We start from the raw sequence: 18,155 nt of genomic DNA on the forward strand, positions 1-18,155 counted from the left end.
AGCCATTTTTGATCAGAGGTAGGGGTGGGCTCTGCTGGCGTCTGGTAGGTAGAGACAAGGATGCTGCGAAACATCCTCCAATGCCCAGCACAGTTCCCCCACAGACTTGTTCAGTCCCAAATGTCATTAGTTTTGAAGTTAGAAACCCTGTTCTAGGATATCCTCCTGCTCTGTGGCCAAGGGCACCAAGAGACCCAGAGTCCTCCAAGGCTCTGGAGGAGTACAAGAGCAGACACAAGTACACAAAAAACTTACTTGTTGTGTATTTCCTTCCACAGCTGAGCTCTATCCCGAAAGCCCACGTGGAGCAGCTGGAGAGAGCAAGAGCCCGAGGGCTGGGGAGCAGAGAGCGGGGCCTGGTGCCGAGGATGGCCAGGCAGCAGCCGCCGCCCTGGGTCCATGCAGCCTTCCTCCTCCTCCTCCTGAGTCTTGGTGGGGCCATTGAGATTCCTATGGATCGTGAGTCTTGCCCCATCCTCTTTACTCTTGTTTTTGGGCAGAGGAGTGGGAGGCAAGGGGAGAGTTAAGACGACCTAGAGAAGGTTGAGGAGAGGGTAGCATTGAATGATTCTGGGATCCAAAGCTGATTTTCTGTCCAGTGAATCAACACAGGCTCATGTTTGGAAATCTGATACTGTGGGTTTTAGGGCTGGTCTCTAAGATGATGCTTGGGCTTCCCAGGGTGACAGAGTGTGAGATTCTGGGCGCTGCTTGGCATTCTTCCTGCTGCTCACGTTCTTTGGCCCTCTGTGCTCTTGGCCTTCCCCTAAAAGCAGTTTTAGTGTGACGTGTACTTGCCTTTCTAATGCTGTATCCAAAGCTGAATCCTTGGCTTCCTTGCCTGGAAAGGTCAGGAGGAGAGATGGCCTGGGAAGGCTGGGCAGGCAATTATCTTTGTAAAAGGCCTAGCTAAATAAGAGATTAAAATGAAACCCCATTATAATAGGAGAACCAGGCATGCCTTCCTTCTCTGTCCAGCTTTCCCACAGTCATGGTGGAGAGTGAATCCGTTCTGCTTCTCTGGTGGGGGCACTGTCTGACCATCAGAATTATAAAATGAGGAGTTTAAAGTGTCAAGACAGCATGCTGCGTGTTGCTGCATTCATAGATGGCCTGCTGGCCGGCAGCCACACTTCTTGGTCCTGCCTCAAGGAATAACTAGGACCAGCATGACGCCAACACTGACGTGGGCCCCCTTAGTCGACAGATGTCTGGGGAGGGGGTGACAGAGTAAGCGGTCTGCAGGAAGTCCTCATGGAGCTGTCCAAAGGCAGACCCTCCTCCCATCCCATGCCTCCCATAAGAATAGTGCCCCAGAGGAGTGGGCACTGGGGATGGCAGAGAGCAGTAATATCTGTAAATTGGACTGAAAAGCAAGATGAGCAAGGACACTGGTGCCCCAGTATAGTAGCCCAAATGTGTGTGCACATATTAGGGTCCACACACAGGGCACGCAGGGAGGAGAGTTGTGAGAAGCACTGTTCCCATGGCAACCATCTGCAGCTGGCTGGCTGGAGGAGAGGTCTCATTAACAGTCCCAGGCAGACAATCTAATAGGAGTGCAATAAAGGCCGTGTCCCTGGAGAGGGAGGGGGTGCAGAGGAAATTGGGTTATCAAGAAAGAGGTGAAGGCTCATATCTCTTCTGCCGCTTCTCACTCACTCACCTGCCACTCTGCTCGCTGGAGCTGGGGGCGGGGATCCTGTGCCATGAACTCAGAAAGAGATGGTTTTGGTGCATTTCTGATAGGTGCATGCCTGTAGTCCCAGCACTCTGGGAGGATAAGGAAGGAAGATTGCAAGTTCTAGCCTAGCCTGGGCAACTTAGCAAAACTTTGTCTCAAAATAAACATACAATAAAAGTCAGCGGCTATAGCTCAGTGTGAAGGCCCTGGGTTTAAGCCCTAGTACTGGGATGAGAGGAATATGGATGTGTATATTATTGTAGACAGGGATGCAGCAAGGAACCCAAGCAGTCAGTTTCTCCAGACTGCCACTGTGGCAGAGAGCAGAGAGTGTCCTGACCTACCCACCACCCATCTCCATGCTAGGGTCCCCAAGGGGCCTAGAAGGAAGCCATCCTGATGTGTTGTGTTCATGGAAACTCCACCCCTTGCTTGCTTTGGGGTCACATGACAAATGGTAATAGAGTCAAAAAAGAGCCCGGATCTTTGGACCCCCAATTTGGCACTCCGAATGCCCTGCCATCTCATAATCCAGCCTCCTCTCAGTCTTCACTGGACCTGCTGAAATCATGCTGTCCTGGGCCAGGCAGAGAACCAAGTGCTGTATGTGTCTCATCATGCAAGGTTCTCCCGGTGAAGCAAGGAAACAGGTATTCACCTGAGCTGACAGGTTAGGAAACAGGGCAGCAAGAGAGAGAGGACAAGAAGGCCTTGCCGCTCTGGTGGAGAGGTGAGTCCTGCCACAACAGTCCAGATGGCCCAGGCTGCCAGGATCGTGTGCTGGAGGTCCTGCCCTACCCCTAGCCATTGCAGCATCTCCAGAGGCTGTACACACACACACACACACACACACACACACACACCAGCCCTTCCCAGAGGTCCCAGCCCTTCTCCTGGGCCCAGCACCCAGGCTCTTACTCTGGTGTTAGCCAAGCGCACCTTCCATCTCTGGGCCGGGAAAGATCTGCCTTCCTAACTTTTCCTGCCTGAGGCTGCCAGGACCCCTTGGTGTCCTCCTACTGCTTCCCCTTTGAGGACATTCTCAAGGGCAGGGACACTGCCTCCTCCCTGGGGAGTTGGCCCAGCAGCTCCCTGGAAGAGGGCCTGGGCCACCACACAATCCCTCATTCAGGCCACAGTGAAGTCACACACATCCCCACCCCTCCAGCCCCAAGGAGAACAGTGTGACCTTTGAGACAACCAAGTCTGCTGGAGACTTGCCCCTCCGTCTGTCCCATGCCAAGGGGACTTGGCGCTTGTATCTGCAGAGGAGGCTTGTAGAGTGGGAGAGACACTTCCTCCCCACCTTCACCCCAAACTGTACAATGGGATGGGTACCATGACATGCACACCCCTCCACCTGTCCCCCAAGGGAAGGGTGAGAACCAGAGCTCTAAGGTCCCAGAACCCAGTAGGGAACAGTGGCATCCAAGAGAGACTCCTGCCCTCCCTCTGCAGGCCCAGGCTGTGTGGCCCCCTGGGAGCAAAAGAGCAAATTCATCCTTCAGTGGACATCATCAGACAGCAAGTTGTGAAGGAGAGATGGGCAGGTGGTGTGACGCTGGATAAGAGCTTGGCTGTCCTTATCCTTGTCCTTGTCCTTGTCCTTGTCCTATCCCTACTGTCTTCTCCCTGTGGCAGCTTTCTTCTGGGATGATCCTGTCCCTGTAATAAATTCCTCAGGGGCACAGTGGTGGCTACAAATGTCATTGTCTCTGTAGGCAAATAGATTTTCAAGAGGCTCCTGGCCAGACAGGCCACGTGGAGGTAGGGACAGCAACCAGCCAGTTCCAGCTGCCCTGAGAGTCTTCACCTGTTAAGGCTTCCCGTCTTACCTCATCCAAAGTGTTCACCTAAAGGAGAACAGAGTGCTGCATGCAGCCCCCACTCGCAAACTCACCTGCCCAGCCAAAGACAGGTTTGCGAAAAGAGCTACGAGCTGGACGTAATGGTGCACACCTGAAATCCCAGTATTCTTGGAATCTGAGGCAAGAGGGTAGAAAGTCTGAACTTAGCATGGGCAATTTAGCAAGTTAGTGGGACCCTGTCTCAAAATAAAAAAATAACAAAAGGGCTAGGGATGTAACCCAGTGTGAAGGCCCTAGGCCCAGTCTCTCGTACCGAAAAAATCACACTGGCCGGACATTAATAGAGCAGGTGTCTACTCTGGCTCTGCACCAGACTTCCCGTGGGGTCTTAACCAGGTGACTTCCTGTTGGAGGAGAGAGAGCTCCTGGAGGATGTCTAGGGCTCTTCCCACTGATCCAGGTTCTGCTCTGTGAAAGATCAGATCGGAGCCCATCTGGGTGAGGCCAGAGCCCCCACCTGTATGTGAGGACCCAACAGATCCCAGCTGTGCCTGGAAACAAAATGCCGGGCCAGGCTGGTGGTCAGAAGGACTCAGCTCCAGTGTCAGCCCTGCCCGTCCTGAGAATGGCCTCTCCGTCCTCCTGCCCCTCCCCTGCCAGCCCCGCACAGCCACCTTTCCTGGCCCCTGGTGGGAAAATCACGTACAGGTGATGATGCCACCGTGAGGAGCTCCACAGAATGTGTGTGCAGAAACTGGACTTTTTCCTCTTGTGGGCCGCACTCCCCTGGCCCAACATGAACATTTTCCTTGGCTGTACTGTCAGGACTTACTGCTGACAGTGTGCATCATAGGGGACTCATTCCTAACCTGCCTCTCCTCTCCACTCCTGTCCCTTGTCCCTCTCCTTCTGACCTCTCAGGCCTAATGAACTCTGGCTCCTGCAGGCCCCCTCTGAGCCCCCACACTCCTCTTCCTCCCCATCTGTCTCCCAGAAGATTGGAAGATTGGAAGGCATCAAGGTCCCTGTGGCTCCACCCGGGTGCCTGCAGGCTCCCCTCCCCAGCTCCCCCTCAGCACTCACTGAAGAAGTCAGCCCGCAGCTGATGTGGCGCCCAGTGTCCACACCAAGAACATGTACAGCAAGAACGCAGAGGTGCTTTCCGAGATTGTCCTAAGGAAAGACACTTTGCAAAGTTACAGCAGCTCATGTTCTCTTTTCTGCAGACACCTTTGAACCAAGACTTCCTCCCCACAAGAACACCAGCCAAACCCTTGCTACCCAAGCTCTATCCACAGACCACAGGCCTCAGCATCACCTGGCCACTAGCCAGAAATGCAGACCTTGGGCCCGGGTACTTGGCCTAGCATGCTCGAGGCCTTGAGTTTGATCCCCAGCAATGCACGCACACACGCATCTACCTGAACAGGAACCACCTATACTCCAGCAGGTGAACCTTCCAAGGACAGCTGGAGAAGATGGGAGCCACCTCCTCTTTACCTTTTTTGGGTAAAATACAGTGAGGAGCAGTAGGCTCTACCTCATCCCTGGAGTCTCTCCTTCTAGAGCAGGATTTCCACAGGACAATGTATTTCTGCCAAGAATAGGGTAACTGTAGTTCACCTGTCCCTAGGCTCCCCCATGTGGCCTTGGGCTCCAAGGGAGGCAGCACCTTCTCTATACAGCATGTGACGCGTCTGCTCCCAGTCCTGTTGGTTCTTCCCCAAGTTCTGTAGCTGGGTAAAGAAAGCCTGGACACAGTGCTGTCCTCAAGGCCACCTCAACCCTCTCTCTGCATGGTGGGCATGAGGACAGCTGGCAGTGAGCCGTGTGCGATAACAATGTTCTTCTTTTCTCCCGCCCCCCCATGCTAACCTACTGGAACTAACAGCAAGCATTCAGAATGAGCGTAAGTCCTGTGCACCGCCCCGCCCTTGTGCCTCAGAGGTGGGAAGGAGGGCAGAGGGGTGGGAGAGGCCCAGGCTTTTACGAGGCCAGGTAGGAGATGCCTGGGGTCAGCAGCCTCTCCACCAGCCCTGTGGCAAGGTGCCCAACCACACTAAAGTCAAGAGCTCACTTAGCCAGAGGCTCCCACTGCCGGGCAAGGTAGAGGAGCAGGTGGTCAGAAGAGGGTCCCTGGGTGGGAGCCAAGGTGTACCACAGCCCTGGCTGCTCCTCTATCCTCTGATGGCTGGCATGGGACCCTGGCATAGAACCCTGGGGCTCAGGCCCCCCAAGTGGAGATGCTGGCAAACCCCTAGGATGCTCTGTGGGACTAACGTCTCTTTCAGCTCTTACTCACCATGGTGTGGCTTGGGGCTCAGAACCATGGCCCCTGAGTTCTAAAAAGGTAACTGTTTTTGTTCTTGTGTTCATCCAGCACACACTTGTCAGAGACTATTGTGCAATGAGTGCTCAGTGTTAGGATGTAAGGCTGGGCATAACAAAAGCCTGGCTTTCAGCCTCTCCTAGGAACACGACGGAATCTTCTTAAAGGGATTCTTTCCTTAGCCCTCGGCACCCACCCGCTTTCCTACAGCCTCATTTGAGAAGCCGGGTCTCTAGGATAGGGACCTGTTCACATCCACTTGCCTGCATGCCCCATGATTTTAGCTGTCCCCCAAGCCAGGACCTGGCCGGGTCCCTGCAGCCCTGACTGCGCCTTGACTTCCTGTTTCAGTGACCCAGCCTCCAACTATCACCAAGCAGTCAGTGAAGGACCACATCGTGGACCCCCGTGACAACATCCTGATTGAGTGTGAGGCGAAGGGGAACCCTGCCCCCAGGTGAGTAGAGAGGAAGGGCCAGCGAAGACCACCCCCTCGCCTCTGGGCCTGATGATACGGCAGGCAAATGAGGCACCCGAGAAGTTAAATTCAGCCACAGACCAGGGAGAGGGTGCAATTTTGGGAGCAGGAAACTCACCTGATGAGGAACTAAGGGCTGACAGCACTTACGTGGTTTATCTGAATTCACCATGAAAAGCCAGGAGTTCTGACCTCTAGCAGAACATTCTGCCCTGAGTCTGGTGTCGCTGTCTTCCACTCCCTGTTCAGCTGTGGGAAGTTGCTCCTCCTGGCTGACTTCAGCTTTGCATTCTGAGCTCTCTCTAATCTGTTCATCAGGATCAAATGAGGGATCAGCAGACAGGAGCCCAAAGCCTACCCTGGTCAGGCTCTGCTGGCTGTTCTTGCTCACGCTGTCTTTGCTCAACCATCCACCTTCCTCTGGGGCGGGACCAATGTCCTGCAGAAGAGGCAGGCAGAGAAACAGAGTTTTTAAGTGCCTTTCCCATGGTCATTCCCCAAGAAGGGGCAGAACCCTGATGTAAACCCAGCCTCTGACCCCGCAAGTCCAGGTTCTTTTCTGCCAAGTGATCAGCCTTGGAGATACCGCAGATGCTGTCTGTCCCTACCATCACAGATGCAGCCATGAGCTCCAGCAGGCCTCAGGCTGGCTGTGCCAGGGCCTGACCAGGGTGTGTGTGTGTCACAGAAGAGCAAGCAGGCCAGAGGCTGCGGGGAGTGTGTGGCAGCCTTGTTCTGCCCCAGGTTTTCCCGAAGGGGCCTGACCCAGTGCCATGAGCCTGGAACCCGCAGGGGCTCCCTTAAGGAAGTGGGACTCACCCTGGAGGTCCAGTGGGGGCACTGGTGATGGGGCCTCTGGGATTGGTTTTTCCCATGCTCCTCTGTGGGGACAGTGATCTGACACTGAGCTTCCTCTGCTTCTCCTCCTGCTTTTACTCTTTCTGTGATGGGCGGCTGAAGGTGTAGGCCCTGGCTGCATCCTCCCAAGTGAAGCAGGATGCTTGGTTTTTTTGTTTTGTTTGTTTGACTGGTTGTTTTTTGCTTTTTGCATTTTTTTTTCTTTTTTTGCTGTGGTAAGTTTTGAACCCAGGGACCATGCAGGCTAGGCAAGCGCTGTGCGCTGAGCCACAGGCCCAGGCCCGGAGGGGCATCAGGTGCTTCGCACCATCACTCATTGTTGTTAGGCTGCCCGTCCTTTAAAAGCTGCCCCTTTAGGAGGGGTCAGAGATGGGAAAAGAGGGAGAAAGAAAAGAATAAAGATGCATTGTGTACATGCACCAACTCCCTGAGATGATTTGTGATCATTATATACTGCAAACACTCACTTACAACAATACAAAATAAGATGAAAGCTGCCCCTTTGGTGCTGCACTGTGGCTGCTGCCTCATCACCTACACTTGCAGAGCAGAGCAGCAGCTGAGCCAATTCCCTTTGGCTTTGGCGTGTGTGGGTGGCAGGGGAGGGGTATCCAGTTCAGCGTGCTGGAGGAACAGCACAAGGCCTGACCGGTTTGGTCTGGTGAAATGCAAATTTGGGTTTGCATTCCTGGTAGGACACTGGGAATGTCCTGAGCCTAGAAAGAGCAGCTGACTCTGGATTTTAAAAACTCAAAAATCACTGGCTGCTCTCCATCACACACTAAAAGGACAGACTGTCCCAGGAGCTGGCTCAGTGTCCACCACTCAGAGTCACAATTCCCACCTGTGCTGGGTAAAAATACCCAGGCCAGGACCGGCCCTGAAGAGACCCAGGGAGCGCGGCTGGGGTTTGCATCCTCTCTGCTCCCTACAGTTCCGCCTCCCCAAGGGCTGGGTCCCTTAGCATGGAGGGGGATGGATGGGACTGAATGAGAATGTTCGGCCATTTGTCATGGTTGCCCCGTCCCCACTGTCCATAGCTTCCACTGGACTCGAAACAGCAGATTCTTCAATATCGCCAAGGACCCACGGGTGTCCATGAGGAGGAGGTCGGGAACCCTGGTGATTGACTTCCGCAGTGGTGGGCGGCCCGAGGAGTATGAGGGCGAATACCAGTGCTTTGCCCGCAACAAATTCGGCACAGCCCTATCCAATAGGATCCGCCTGCAGGTGTCCAGTGAGTACCGCGAGGCAGGGCCAGGAAGATGAGGCAGAGTGTGGAAGGTCATTCCAGGAGGGCTGCCCCTTCCCCTACTCAGAAAGATTCCCTGGAAAGAAACCTTGCAAGCCAGAGTCGGCCCCAAAATCACAGGCCACTATGGGCACCAGAGGAGGGGAAGGGGAGACCCTGGAGAATGGTATACACCCCAACAAACACCTCTGTCCTCCTACATCACAAGGGCTGCCCCAGCTCCAGTCCTCACCCTCACTTTATGCTCCTTGTCTCTTCTTCTCCAGAATCTCCCCTGTGGCCCAAAGAAAACCTGGACCCTGTTGTGGTTCAGGAAGGCGCCCCCTTGACACTGCAGTGCAACCCGCCTCCCGGCCTTCCATCCCCGGTTATCTTCTGGATGAGCAGCTGTAAGTCTCGGGAGCCCCATGTTTTGTTGAAAGTCTAGTCCCGGGGAGTGAGATGGATGTGTTAGAAGGGAGGGTTGAACTCAAAGCTGGAAGACCATGACTTGGAAGAGACAGGTACAGCTTGGCCATGTGGCTGAGAACACAGCTCTGTAGAGAGACTACTTTTGCTGTGTGATTTTAAGCAGGCTGCGTAACCTGCCTGGACCTACATTCCTCCTAGGAGAAGCAGAACTAACAATGTGCTTCTCTGGGGATATTATTGTAAAGGTCAGTGAGCTAATCCATCCAAAGTGTTGAGAACTGGGCCAGACACACAGGCGGTTCTTGGTACTATTTGTGAAGGTGAAAGTCAAGAATTGCAAAAGAAGAAACGAATAAGGAGGAGGAGAAACCATGTCTGTAGGCCAGTAAGCCAGGAGAAGGTGGTTGACCCAAGCTTCCTCATGCTCATTGGTCAGTCTGGACTTGCTCCACCCACTTCTTCTCGAAGGACAGAATGAAGTCTTTGATGAAGGGGCAAGGAGAGAGGGTGTTTGGGGCAGGAACCTGGGTAACAGCATTCAGGCATGTTCAGCACAGTTTTGGATGAGGCTTATTTAACCTCTCTGGGCCTAAGTTTTCCCACATTTTCAATTAAAATAGGGGGGCAAGTACAGGGGTAATGAGAGATCCACGGTCTCGCTGTGTATCCTGGCTTTCCTTTCCCTCCCTTCCTCCCCACCTGACTCCTCCACCCCTTCCATCCCTCCATATCTATCCATCCTCCGTCCTTCTCTATCCACTCATCCATCCCTCCTTCCATCCTTCCCTATCCATACATCTACTCCTCCCTCCTCACAGCCCTCTATCCCACCCTATCTATCCATCTATCCCTCCTCCATCCTTCCATATTTATCCTTCCACCCCTCCCTATCCATCCATCCCTCCATCCATCCATCCATCCGTCTCTATATCTACCCGCCCACCTGCCCATCATCCATCATTCTGTCGAGCTGACTTCCAAGGGAGGCTGCCATGTCGAGAATTCAGCACTGCAAGCTGTCTTGTGGGGTGAGGGTAGCTCTGTGTTCCGTCATTGTTCTTCTCAACCCTTGCCATGCTGTGCTATGTCAGCAGGCTGCCCGGCCACGGTGGGGGGCTGGCTTGTTAGTTCCCAGTGCCAAGGCCCTCTCATCCATCACATGGAAGTCCATCACCACATTGCTTTCGTGCCTCCCCTGGAGCAGTTCTCATGGCCCTCTGCTTCTTTCCATTTCCGCTCCAGCCACCATCAGCCTGTCCCTGGGTGACAACACACACGTCCATACCGGGGCTCCCTGGCCAGGTTCTTAAAGCCCTTCATTGGCTTCTCCCTCGCCTCACCTCAGGAACAGTCCAGACTCCTGTCCTTGACACCTGGTCCCCTTCCTGGCTGGTGCCTCTGCCTCTCTCACCCTCCGCCTGCATTCCCAGCCCCCGTGTGGGTTCTGTGCTCTTAGCCTTTAGCCACACTCTTCCTGCTGCAGAGAAACCCTGTAGCTCCTCCGTCTTTTCTGCCTGACAAAATATGCAGCCTTCGGGGTTCAGCCCCAGACCCCCAACTGGACTGGCCCTTCTCTGCAACCTCCTATTCCTCCCTGGTATTCTCTGCTGTCCACACTGGATCACAGTGACTTCTTTGCCTGCTATCCTTTCTGCTAGACTGGCAGTTTGCTGAGGGCAGGAACTGTCTTTCTTGTTCATCATTCATCAGAACCTAGCTCAGTGCCTGGAGCACAGGAGGCCCCAGCACATCTCTGAGGAGTGCTTCGGGAGCCTAGTCTGGAAACGTTAGCAGCACTGATCTTGTGCTTTCAGACATGGTGGTTTAGAAAACAGGTGTGGGCATAAGAAACAAGACGGCTGTGTGTAGTCAGCCTTAACTATATATGAACGACCTAACAGCCTGAAGACCTGGTCTGTTATATTTACATCAATGCTGGAAAAAACATCGATAACATAGTCTGCAGCCTCAGCCGTTCCTGTGATGTCACTAGCTCTAAAAAGCACACATTTTTGTAGTTTCACAGCTCTAAACTTGGAAGACCTCTGAAAATTGGTGGTGTGCTTCGGTGATTGATGTATATCTTACAATTATAATGGAGAGTTTCTTAGGGGAAAAAAAAACAAAGTGTCTTATAATGGCTGGTGGCTAAATTTTGATTAAGTGCAAAAGGCCAAGTTAAATTTCATTTAATTCAGCAACTTGTTGAGAGCCCTCATGTGCCAGGCCCTGTGGCAGGGTCTGGGGCATAAACAAGCCACCGACTCTGCCTTTATAGTGCTCCTTCCGCTAGCATGAGAATTCGCATCCCGATTTGAGGAGCATCTGAAGGTTTGCGTTCCCTCCCTCTGGCTTTGGGGACAGTCAGATCTTTTGTGGTATGAACAGGGGTTTGCAGCGTCTCCTCATGCTGCATGGGCGTGATGCTCAGGCCGAGCTAAATCTAAATTCCTGCTTCTCCCTTTCTGCCTGGTCCCCTGGATACAATGGAAACAGCCTCTGCTCTAGAGCTGGGAGGGTTAGAACAAGTAATGTCAGTCTCCCAGTACCCCCGGGCCCGCTTCTGTAGTGTTCAGTGGTCGGCCTTTGACGACGATCTTTCCCTCTAACTTCCCCTCGCACCTGTGCTTCCCCATAGCCATGGAGCCCATCACCCAGGACAAACGCGTCTCCCAGGGCCATAACGGAGACCTGTACTTCTCCAACGTGATGCTGCAGGACATGCAGACGGACTACAGCTGCAACGCCCGCTTCCATTTCACCCACACCATCCAGCAGAAGAACCCCTTCACCCTCAAGGTCCTCACCAGTAAGTGCAGGCCCCTGCCCAGGGCTGCGGCCGGAGGAACCCTGCAGCCCAGGGTACCTGTGTCCACAGGGAAACTTGTCCTTGAGGCTCACCTAGAAATCCTACCTGTTCACTGAGCCTGAGCCATTGTGAGCCATTGCACCTGCCTATAAACAATGTCACTTAATTCTAAAGCCTTGAGTCGAAGTTGGTCCTGCTCTGGGCCAATGCTTCTCCAGCTTTGGTGGGAATCAGAATCACACACCAAGGCCCAGCCCTGTTCTAACTGGGTAGCCTATGTGTCTGCAAGACTTAGTACCGCCCCCCCCACCCCCTGCCAAGTTTGAGCACCACTGCTTAAGTGTCATTGGTCATCTTTGTCCCTCATTTAGCTTATTTATTTCTAGTTAATACTTGGTTATCTTTACTTCTAGAAGAAAGCCAGAGCATAATATATTAAAACTAATGGACAAGTCGGGCATGGTGGCCCACACCTGTATCCCATTACTTGGGAGGCTGAGGCAGGAGGATCACCATGAGTTCCAGATCAACCTCGACTACATAGTGAGTTCAAAGCCAGCCTGAACTACATAGTGAGACCCTGTCTCAAAAACAAACAAAACAAAAAAACTAGTGGACACACTGAAATAAATTTTGATTCTGTGATAGGTATTTGCTGAACCATGTGGCATTGCTGTTCAGAAGTTGCACATGTCTGTTTTGACTTGATTTGTTTTAGTTTTTATTCCTTGATTTTCTCTGATGCAAAAGCAAGTCACATTTCCTGACCCAGTGTCGTGTTGGTGGCCTCCCTGGAGTTGTGAGGAAAGTTTAGTCAGAAATGCAAGAACAGACCAGCCTGGAGCTTTTACTTCAAAGTTCTCAGCTTGCCAAGTGCAGTCATGTGTGCCTGTAATCTCAGCTATGTGGGAGGCTGATGCAGGAGGATAGCAAGTTTGAGCCCAGTCTGGCAACTTAGCAAGGCTCTGTCTGAAATTTTTTTTAAAACTTGTTAAAGGGCTGTTGATATAGCTCAGTAGTAGAACACCCTGGGTTTGACCCTCATTACTGGAAAAAAACAACTCCTCATCTTGCTTGTGACATTGAAAGTTGTCCCAGTTGGTTTTCACCATGGATATCTTACCCACCTTCTGTAGAAGAGCCCCAGCACTGACAAGAGACCTCAGTCTGTCTGACGCAGGCTGTGGACATTGCTGTCATTGCTGCAGGCAGTGAGGGTTCTGGGGTGGTCAGGCCCAGAGCCCCGTGTGGGTGCTGGCCGCTCCCCCTGCCAGACAGCCCACCAGGAGGTGCCAGCGATCCCTGGGTGGTGCTGGTGGGCGAGGCATGCAGCGGCAGAGGCTTGAGCCCTTCCTTCTTTTCTTCCCTCATCACTTCCTGCTGGTGCACTGAAGGTCAACGAAGTCCACATCCCTTCACCTTGGCAGAGAGGGGGGCTCCATAAGGAAGCAGCTTGCTTTTATGTTCCACGTCTCCTGGGGTTTTTTCCTCCTTTTTTCCCTCTAGCTCACCTTTTCTCTTCCATTTCCTTCCTCTCTGTTCGTCCTCTTTTTTGTTTCCTTTGTCCTCCCCTAATTTTCTCTTTCTTTGAACTGCACTTCCCTCCTCTGGTCACCTGTGTCCCCACACACTGTCCTAGGGATGTTGACTGCGTGCAGCCTGACAGCTCTCAGAATCGCCCAAGTTCCGCACGCTCCTGCAGGGCGACCGCGCTCTGCTCCGCTTACCCCTGACCCTGCCTTTCTTATTTCTGATGCAGGCCCAGGCAGCCCCTGCAGAAGAAAGTTGGGTTTGTGCGCAGCATCTTCTTGGTATGCCCCAGGTGCCCGGCTGCCAGCTGGTTGAGCTGGGGGGACAGTGTGGTCTTCCCACGACCTCAGAGTGGCCCAGTAGCCAAGACTGGGCCAGCAGTGAGGAAGAGCCAGGAGTGGGAGGGCTCCTCAGCTCACTGCCTGGACCCCTTCTCCTTGCCCAGGGGGAGGCTGGAAATCAGCCTGCTGCTCCTGCCTAAGTCAGGCAACCTTCTGCCATCCAGGCTTGGAGGTGGAGGTGGTGAGGGCGCTTCCGCTATAAAATTAAACACAGAAGTTTACGCAACATTTAGAGATTGAGCTTTCCAGAAATTCCCTTTTCTCACACGGTGGGTGTGAATGTTCGCGTCTACCTCATTTCTGGGTCCCCTATTCCACTGAAAACTCCAAATGATGGGAAACCCTCTAGGTGCCTGGAACAAAACCCCGACAGCTTTCTGGAGTGCTCCCAAGACAGCTCTGGTTGGAAGCAAGCTCTGGGCAGCACAGCCAGCCCAGAATTGGGCACAGTGGCTTAAAATAGCACAGTTGGGCTCTCGACTTTCCTGTCTGGAAAGGACACAGGCTTTTTCTTCTACCTTCGGAACCAGGGCTGGGGGTGGGAGGCAAAACAGTCTGCCCACAGTTTGCCCTTCTGGAAGAAAGAAATCTCATCACAATTGTTTTTATTAACTGTGTAAAAAGACAGAGGAAAAGGTATAAAATGGCAAACATTGAGTATTGTAAAAAATAATTTTTTACTGCTAGGGATGCAGCTTTGTGGTAGAGTGCTTGCCAAGCATGAGTTTGATCCCTAGCACTACAAAAATCAAATCAAACCATTTTTAAAACTATTTGGGGGTGCACTCAAAGATAACCAGTGGAGTCAGACTCGCAGAGATGTACCCTGTCCCTCCTTGCCCAGGGTACACCCTGTCCCTTGCTGTGCCCGCACCGGGCCCCGAGGTCCTCCTGCTGTACTGAGAAGCCTCATCCATGAGCAACAGAGGGTGCTCCGTGCTCCCTTCTGATCACTAAGAGACCTTCCCAGAGGGGTCAGAAAGTCTCCCTGAGTCTCTTCTGTGGGCTGCAGAGGTCAGTTCTGAGCAGGAGGCTCCCTTTCCCTTGATGACAGGACAGCGTGAAAGAAGGGCCCTTTCATCTGTGGAGGCCACTAGAGAGCAGGGAATGCCCCCCTCTGCCCAGTGCCACCTGCCCCCTCATCCTTTTGAGGATCAGTCCCTGCCTTTTGCTCCAGATGTGCACAAGCCGTTGCCCAAATGGGGTAGGTCTTGGGCAACATACCTCATCTGAAGAGGCAGTGCCGAATAATGAAAATCCTCCTACTGGCTGCTAAGCAGATTGGGGATGCAATGCAATGCCAGTCCCAGAAAAAAACTCACACACCCTCATAATTAGTTGTAACAAGATTTGATCTGTCTTCAAATATGCAAATGTTTTGGCACAGCGCCTGTCCTCCCAGCCCCTCCCCTACCCAGCCGTTGGACCTCGTCCTAGGCTGCTCAGAGCTGCCTGCTTGGCTTCCAGTTGGCTGTCAACCCCCACCCCCCACTGGTGCTGTCAAAACTCAAACCCTGGAAGGGGACGGTGGTGGTGTGGCGAGTAAAAAGCTACTTGAGGACATTGGCATCTTTGCATGTCCTCTCCCAAAATGTCTTTTCACTGAGGAATAAAGAGCCAAGGGTTTTAATGACCCTCCTGTTGGAACCAGAGCCACCACATGTAAGGAATGGTGTCACCTCAGCAGTCTGCAGAGTGCTGATCTCCAGCATTGTCACCAGGAACGAGATGTGGTACTCACTGCTCACGACCTCGCTCTCTTGTCCCCAGCTCCCCTTCTAATTCTAGAGCTACACCTCCATCCACCTTCCCGCCTCACTGGCGCAGTCCCCACAGACGATCGGAGACCACCAAGTCCCCACCTGCTCACAGATTTGCGGGGCAGATGCTGTGCACTCCGAGGGTCCCTCCACCCCTTCCCTTTGTCAGTGACTCTCTTCTCCACTTACCTCCCTGCAGCTTAGCTTCTGCTCCCACAGGACGTGGCTTTTTGCCCCCGAGCCCACTAATATCCCTTTTTCTTCAGCTGCCCCGAGAGCTGGCCAGGCCCAGAGTCCTGGGAGCTCAGGACTGTGATGAGAAGTTGGTCCTAAGACGCTGCAGGACGCCACTAATCCTTTATCTCATTTGATCAGAACGTACTAGGACCGAGCAAAGTACAAGCCTAATTTCTTCTGTATCAAAAGAAACTTATTTTGTTCTTGCCCTTTTTCTTTTGCAGGATGTAACCTTTCAGTTCTTTTGGGGGCTATTTTCTGTTGCTCATTCTTCACCGCGCACATTCCCCTTGCCAAGCGTGCTGCGCCCTTCCTTTGCCCAACACCACTGGCGCTCTCCTTGGTTGTTTTGTGGCTTTGCGTTTGTTTTTCTCTCCCTGTGTATGCCTCTGTGACTCTCCGTGGCCTTCTGTTTGCTCACCCTCTTTTGTTTATTGCAGACCACCCCTATAATGACTCGTCCTTAAGAAACCACCCTGACATGTACAGTGGTGAGTCGCCGCGGTGACCCTGGGAGTAACCTTGCCTGTGCTAACCCCAGTTTGCCTAACTTGACTGATACCATGTCATTAACTCCTGCTAGGTGGCAGGGCAGATAGGTGACACTTCAGGACACTGCCCGTGGAGAGGAAGGTGGCTGATGTGGGAGTCTCAGGTGGTTCACATGGTGGCAGGGTCTCCCTGAACAGGCAGGCCTCAATTTGCTGAGCTCCTGGGAGGTCACTGGTCATTCCCACCAAGAAGGACTTGAGCAGAAGCATAGGCATCAGCAGTGGATGGCTGGAGAGGCTCTGAGAATAGGTGATGCCACAGTCTGGCTCTTGCCGGTGTTTAAAGATCAGCTTTCGGTTTGGTTAACATCTCAGGGTCTGGATGAGAATTGCCTGCTGGATAGCATAATCTCAGTTCCTGAGAGTACACTTTCACAGCTAGGCCCCAGGTCTCCTTAAAACCCACATGGAAAATGGGAGGAAGAGTCCAGCTCAGGGTACTTTTTTTAGGTGAGTAAAAGTGACATTGGACGATCTATGCTTCTCCCTCTCCTGGACCTCCTGTGCCCACCAGTCCACGCTTGCAAGTCACAGAACAATTACAATGGGATATACTTCTAACTCACCCCACAAGCAACGGTTCAGTCTGATTCAGAGGGGCATTGGCTTCTCCCACACCTGAGTTACCCCTCACCGTGGCTCGAGAGTGTCTTGTTTTCCTAAGCAACCAGAGGAATGGTCATTTGCAGGCTCTGGTGAGGCAGCTGGCCCCGTCACCAGTTATGTCTTGGAAACAGAGGCCGCAGGTCCTCAAGGGGACCATTGTGGACTCCAGTAATTAGGAAGTGTCCAGACTGTGATGCACTAATAGAAACAGTGCTGGTGTCTAGAGTGGGGGATGGGACAAAGGCGTATGAGCCAGGCAAAGAGGCAAAGATTACAGCTTGGCACAGAGAAGCTAGGACCACGCTGAGATTCTGCCAAAGAGATTTACTGCTCAAGAAAGCAGAGGACCCTTGTTGGAGTCTGGGCATTGTTTGTTTTCAAGATAACGGGGCCAACCACTATTGTGTCAAGAGCCTCGGAGCACTGGTGTGGAATGTGCTTTTCTCTAAATTGGATTCCAAATAATCTATTATACAAAGTATTCTGAAAGCCAGAATATGTCAGAGCCAGAAGGTCCCTCAGAGACCATCTGGCCCAAGCTCCTTGCTTTATATAAGATAAACCATGCAAGGAAATGTGCACAGGTTTTTTTCTTTTATCAGCTGAATTGTATTGAGTGATTCCAGCCACTTACACCACCAGCATGTAACCAGTTTTTGACATTACAAGAAAATGAGTGGGTGCTATGAGAACCATCCAGGACTGCAAAACCAATAAAACTTCCACAGAGACTAAGCCCTGCTCTTCAAACCAAGGTAAGACAGGGCTGGCTGAAGAAGGAAGCTGCTGGAAAGGATATAAACTCCAAAGGAGGCACGCATTGAACAAAGAGCAGCTAGGCTGATGGTTCTAGAAGGAAATAGTTAAAAAGGGAGAAAGTAAAAATTCCTTCCCAAGTATAGGAAGCAAGGCAGAGAGGCTCTGTCAGTGACAGATATCTCTGCTTTGCTCTGAAATATGACCTGTCTCTTTTGTAGCAGTTGGACTGACCCATACTTCTATTTTATTCTGACATGGTGTGGTGTCCTCTGAACGTGGACAAATTCACACTGCCTGGCTGAGTGACAGGTGAGGCCATGTGGGTTCTCCCAGGCAGGAGAGCAGGTGGTTCGGGATGTGGACTTGGAGGCAGGCCACCTCGAATCCAGTCCAGGCTCCAGGACCAAGCAAACACCGGACAAGTCACTTACTGCTCCAAGCTTCAGTTTCTTCATCTACCAAATGGGCACACTGCCAGCCTCATAGGATGGTTGTGGACTTTAACCGGAGTAAAGTGCTTATGGTTCCTAGTAAGTCGCTGGACACATTATCAATGCTGGATAAATGTGATACATTTTTGGCTTTGGAGGGGAGGATTTTGCATTGACTATATCAGTATAGTTGATCTGTTCCTGAAATTAAGAAAGACAGAGAACCAAAGAGAAGTCAAGGGGAGAAAAGTGCACTTAGAGGGCAAAAGTACTATGCAGGGAGAAATTTTGGGTGGACTTGAAAAACAAAA

The 18,155-nt window shown here is 52.4% G+C and overlaps 1 protein-coding gene and 1 long non-coding RNA gene across 22 annotated transcripts in view; one reads left to right on the plus strand and one right to left on the minus strand.

Annotated features, from left to right (window-relative positions):
- Nfasc (neurofascin) overlaps positions 1–18,155 on the plus strand; it is a 181,960-nt gene that overhangs the window by 110,533 nt on the left and 53,272 nt on the right. For 12 of the 21 annotated variants that reach the window (XM_005375320.2, XM_005375322.2, XM_005375330.2 and 9 more), the window contains 7 exons: positions 279–459; positions 5,384–5,401; positions 6,173–6,278; positions 8,198–8,394; positions 8,676–8,798; positions 11,459–11,629; positions 15,938–15,988. In XM_005375320.2, the coding sequence (XP_005375377.1) occupies positions 279–459; positions 5,384–5,401; positions 6,173–6,278; positions 8,198–8,394; positions 8,676–8,798; positions 11,459–11,629; positions 15,938–15,988 (847 nt within the window). The remainder of the gene's footprint in view (positions 1–278; positions 460–5,383; positions 5,402–6,172; positions 6,279–8,197; positions 8,395–8,675; positions 8,799–11,458; positions 11,630–15,937; positions 15,989–18,155) is intronic. The other 9 variants (XM_005375321.2, XM_005375335.2, XM_005375337.2 and 6 more) reach the window with 3 other exon arrangements.
- LOC102027267 lies at positions 804–2,824 on the minus strand. Its single transcript, XR_259533.1, has 3 exons — positions 2,624–2,824; positions 1,667–1,773; positions 804–909 (listed from the first exon to the last, which is right to left on the minus strand). It is a non-coding gene; the product is annotated as an uncharacterized LOC102027267 (long non-coding RNA).

The sequence above is a fragment of the Chinchilla lanigera genome, unplaced genomic scaffold, assembly GCF_000276665.1.
Source record: "Chinchilla lanigera isolate Chin_1 unplaced genomic scaffold, ChiLan1.0 scaffold00005, whole genome shotgun sequence".
NCBI classification, from domain to species: domain Eukaryota; kingdom Metazoa; phylum Chordata; class Mammalia; order Rodentia; family Chinchillidae; genus Chinchilla; species Chinchilla lanigera.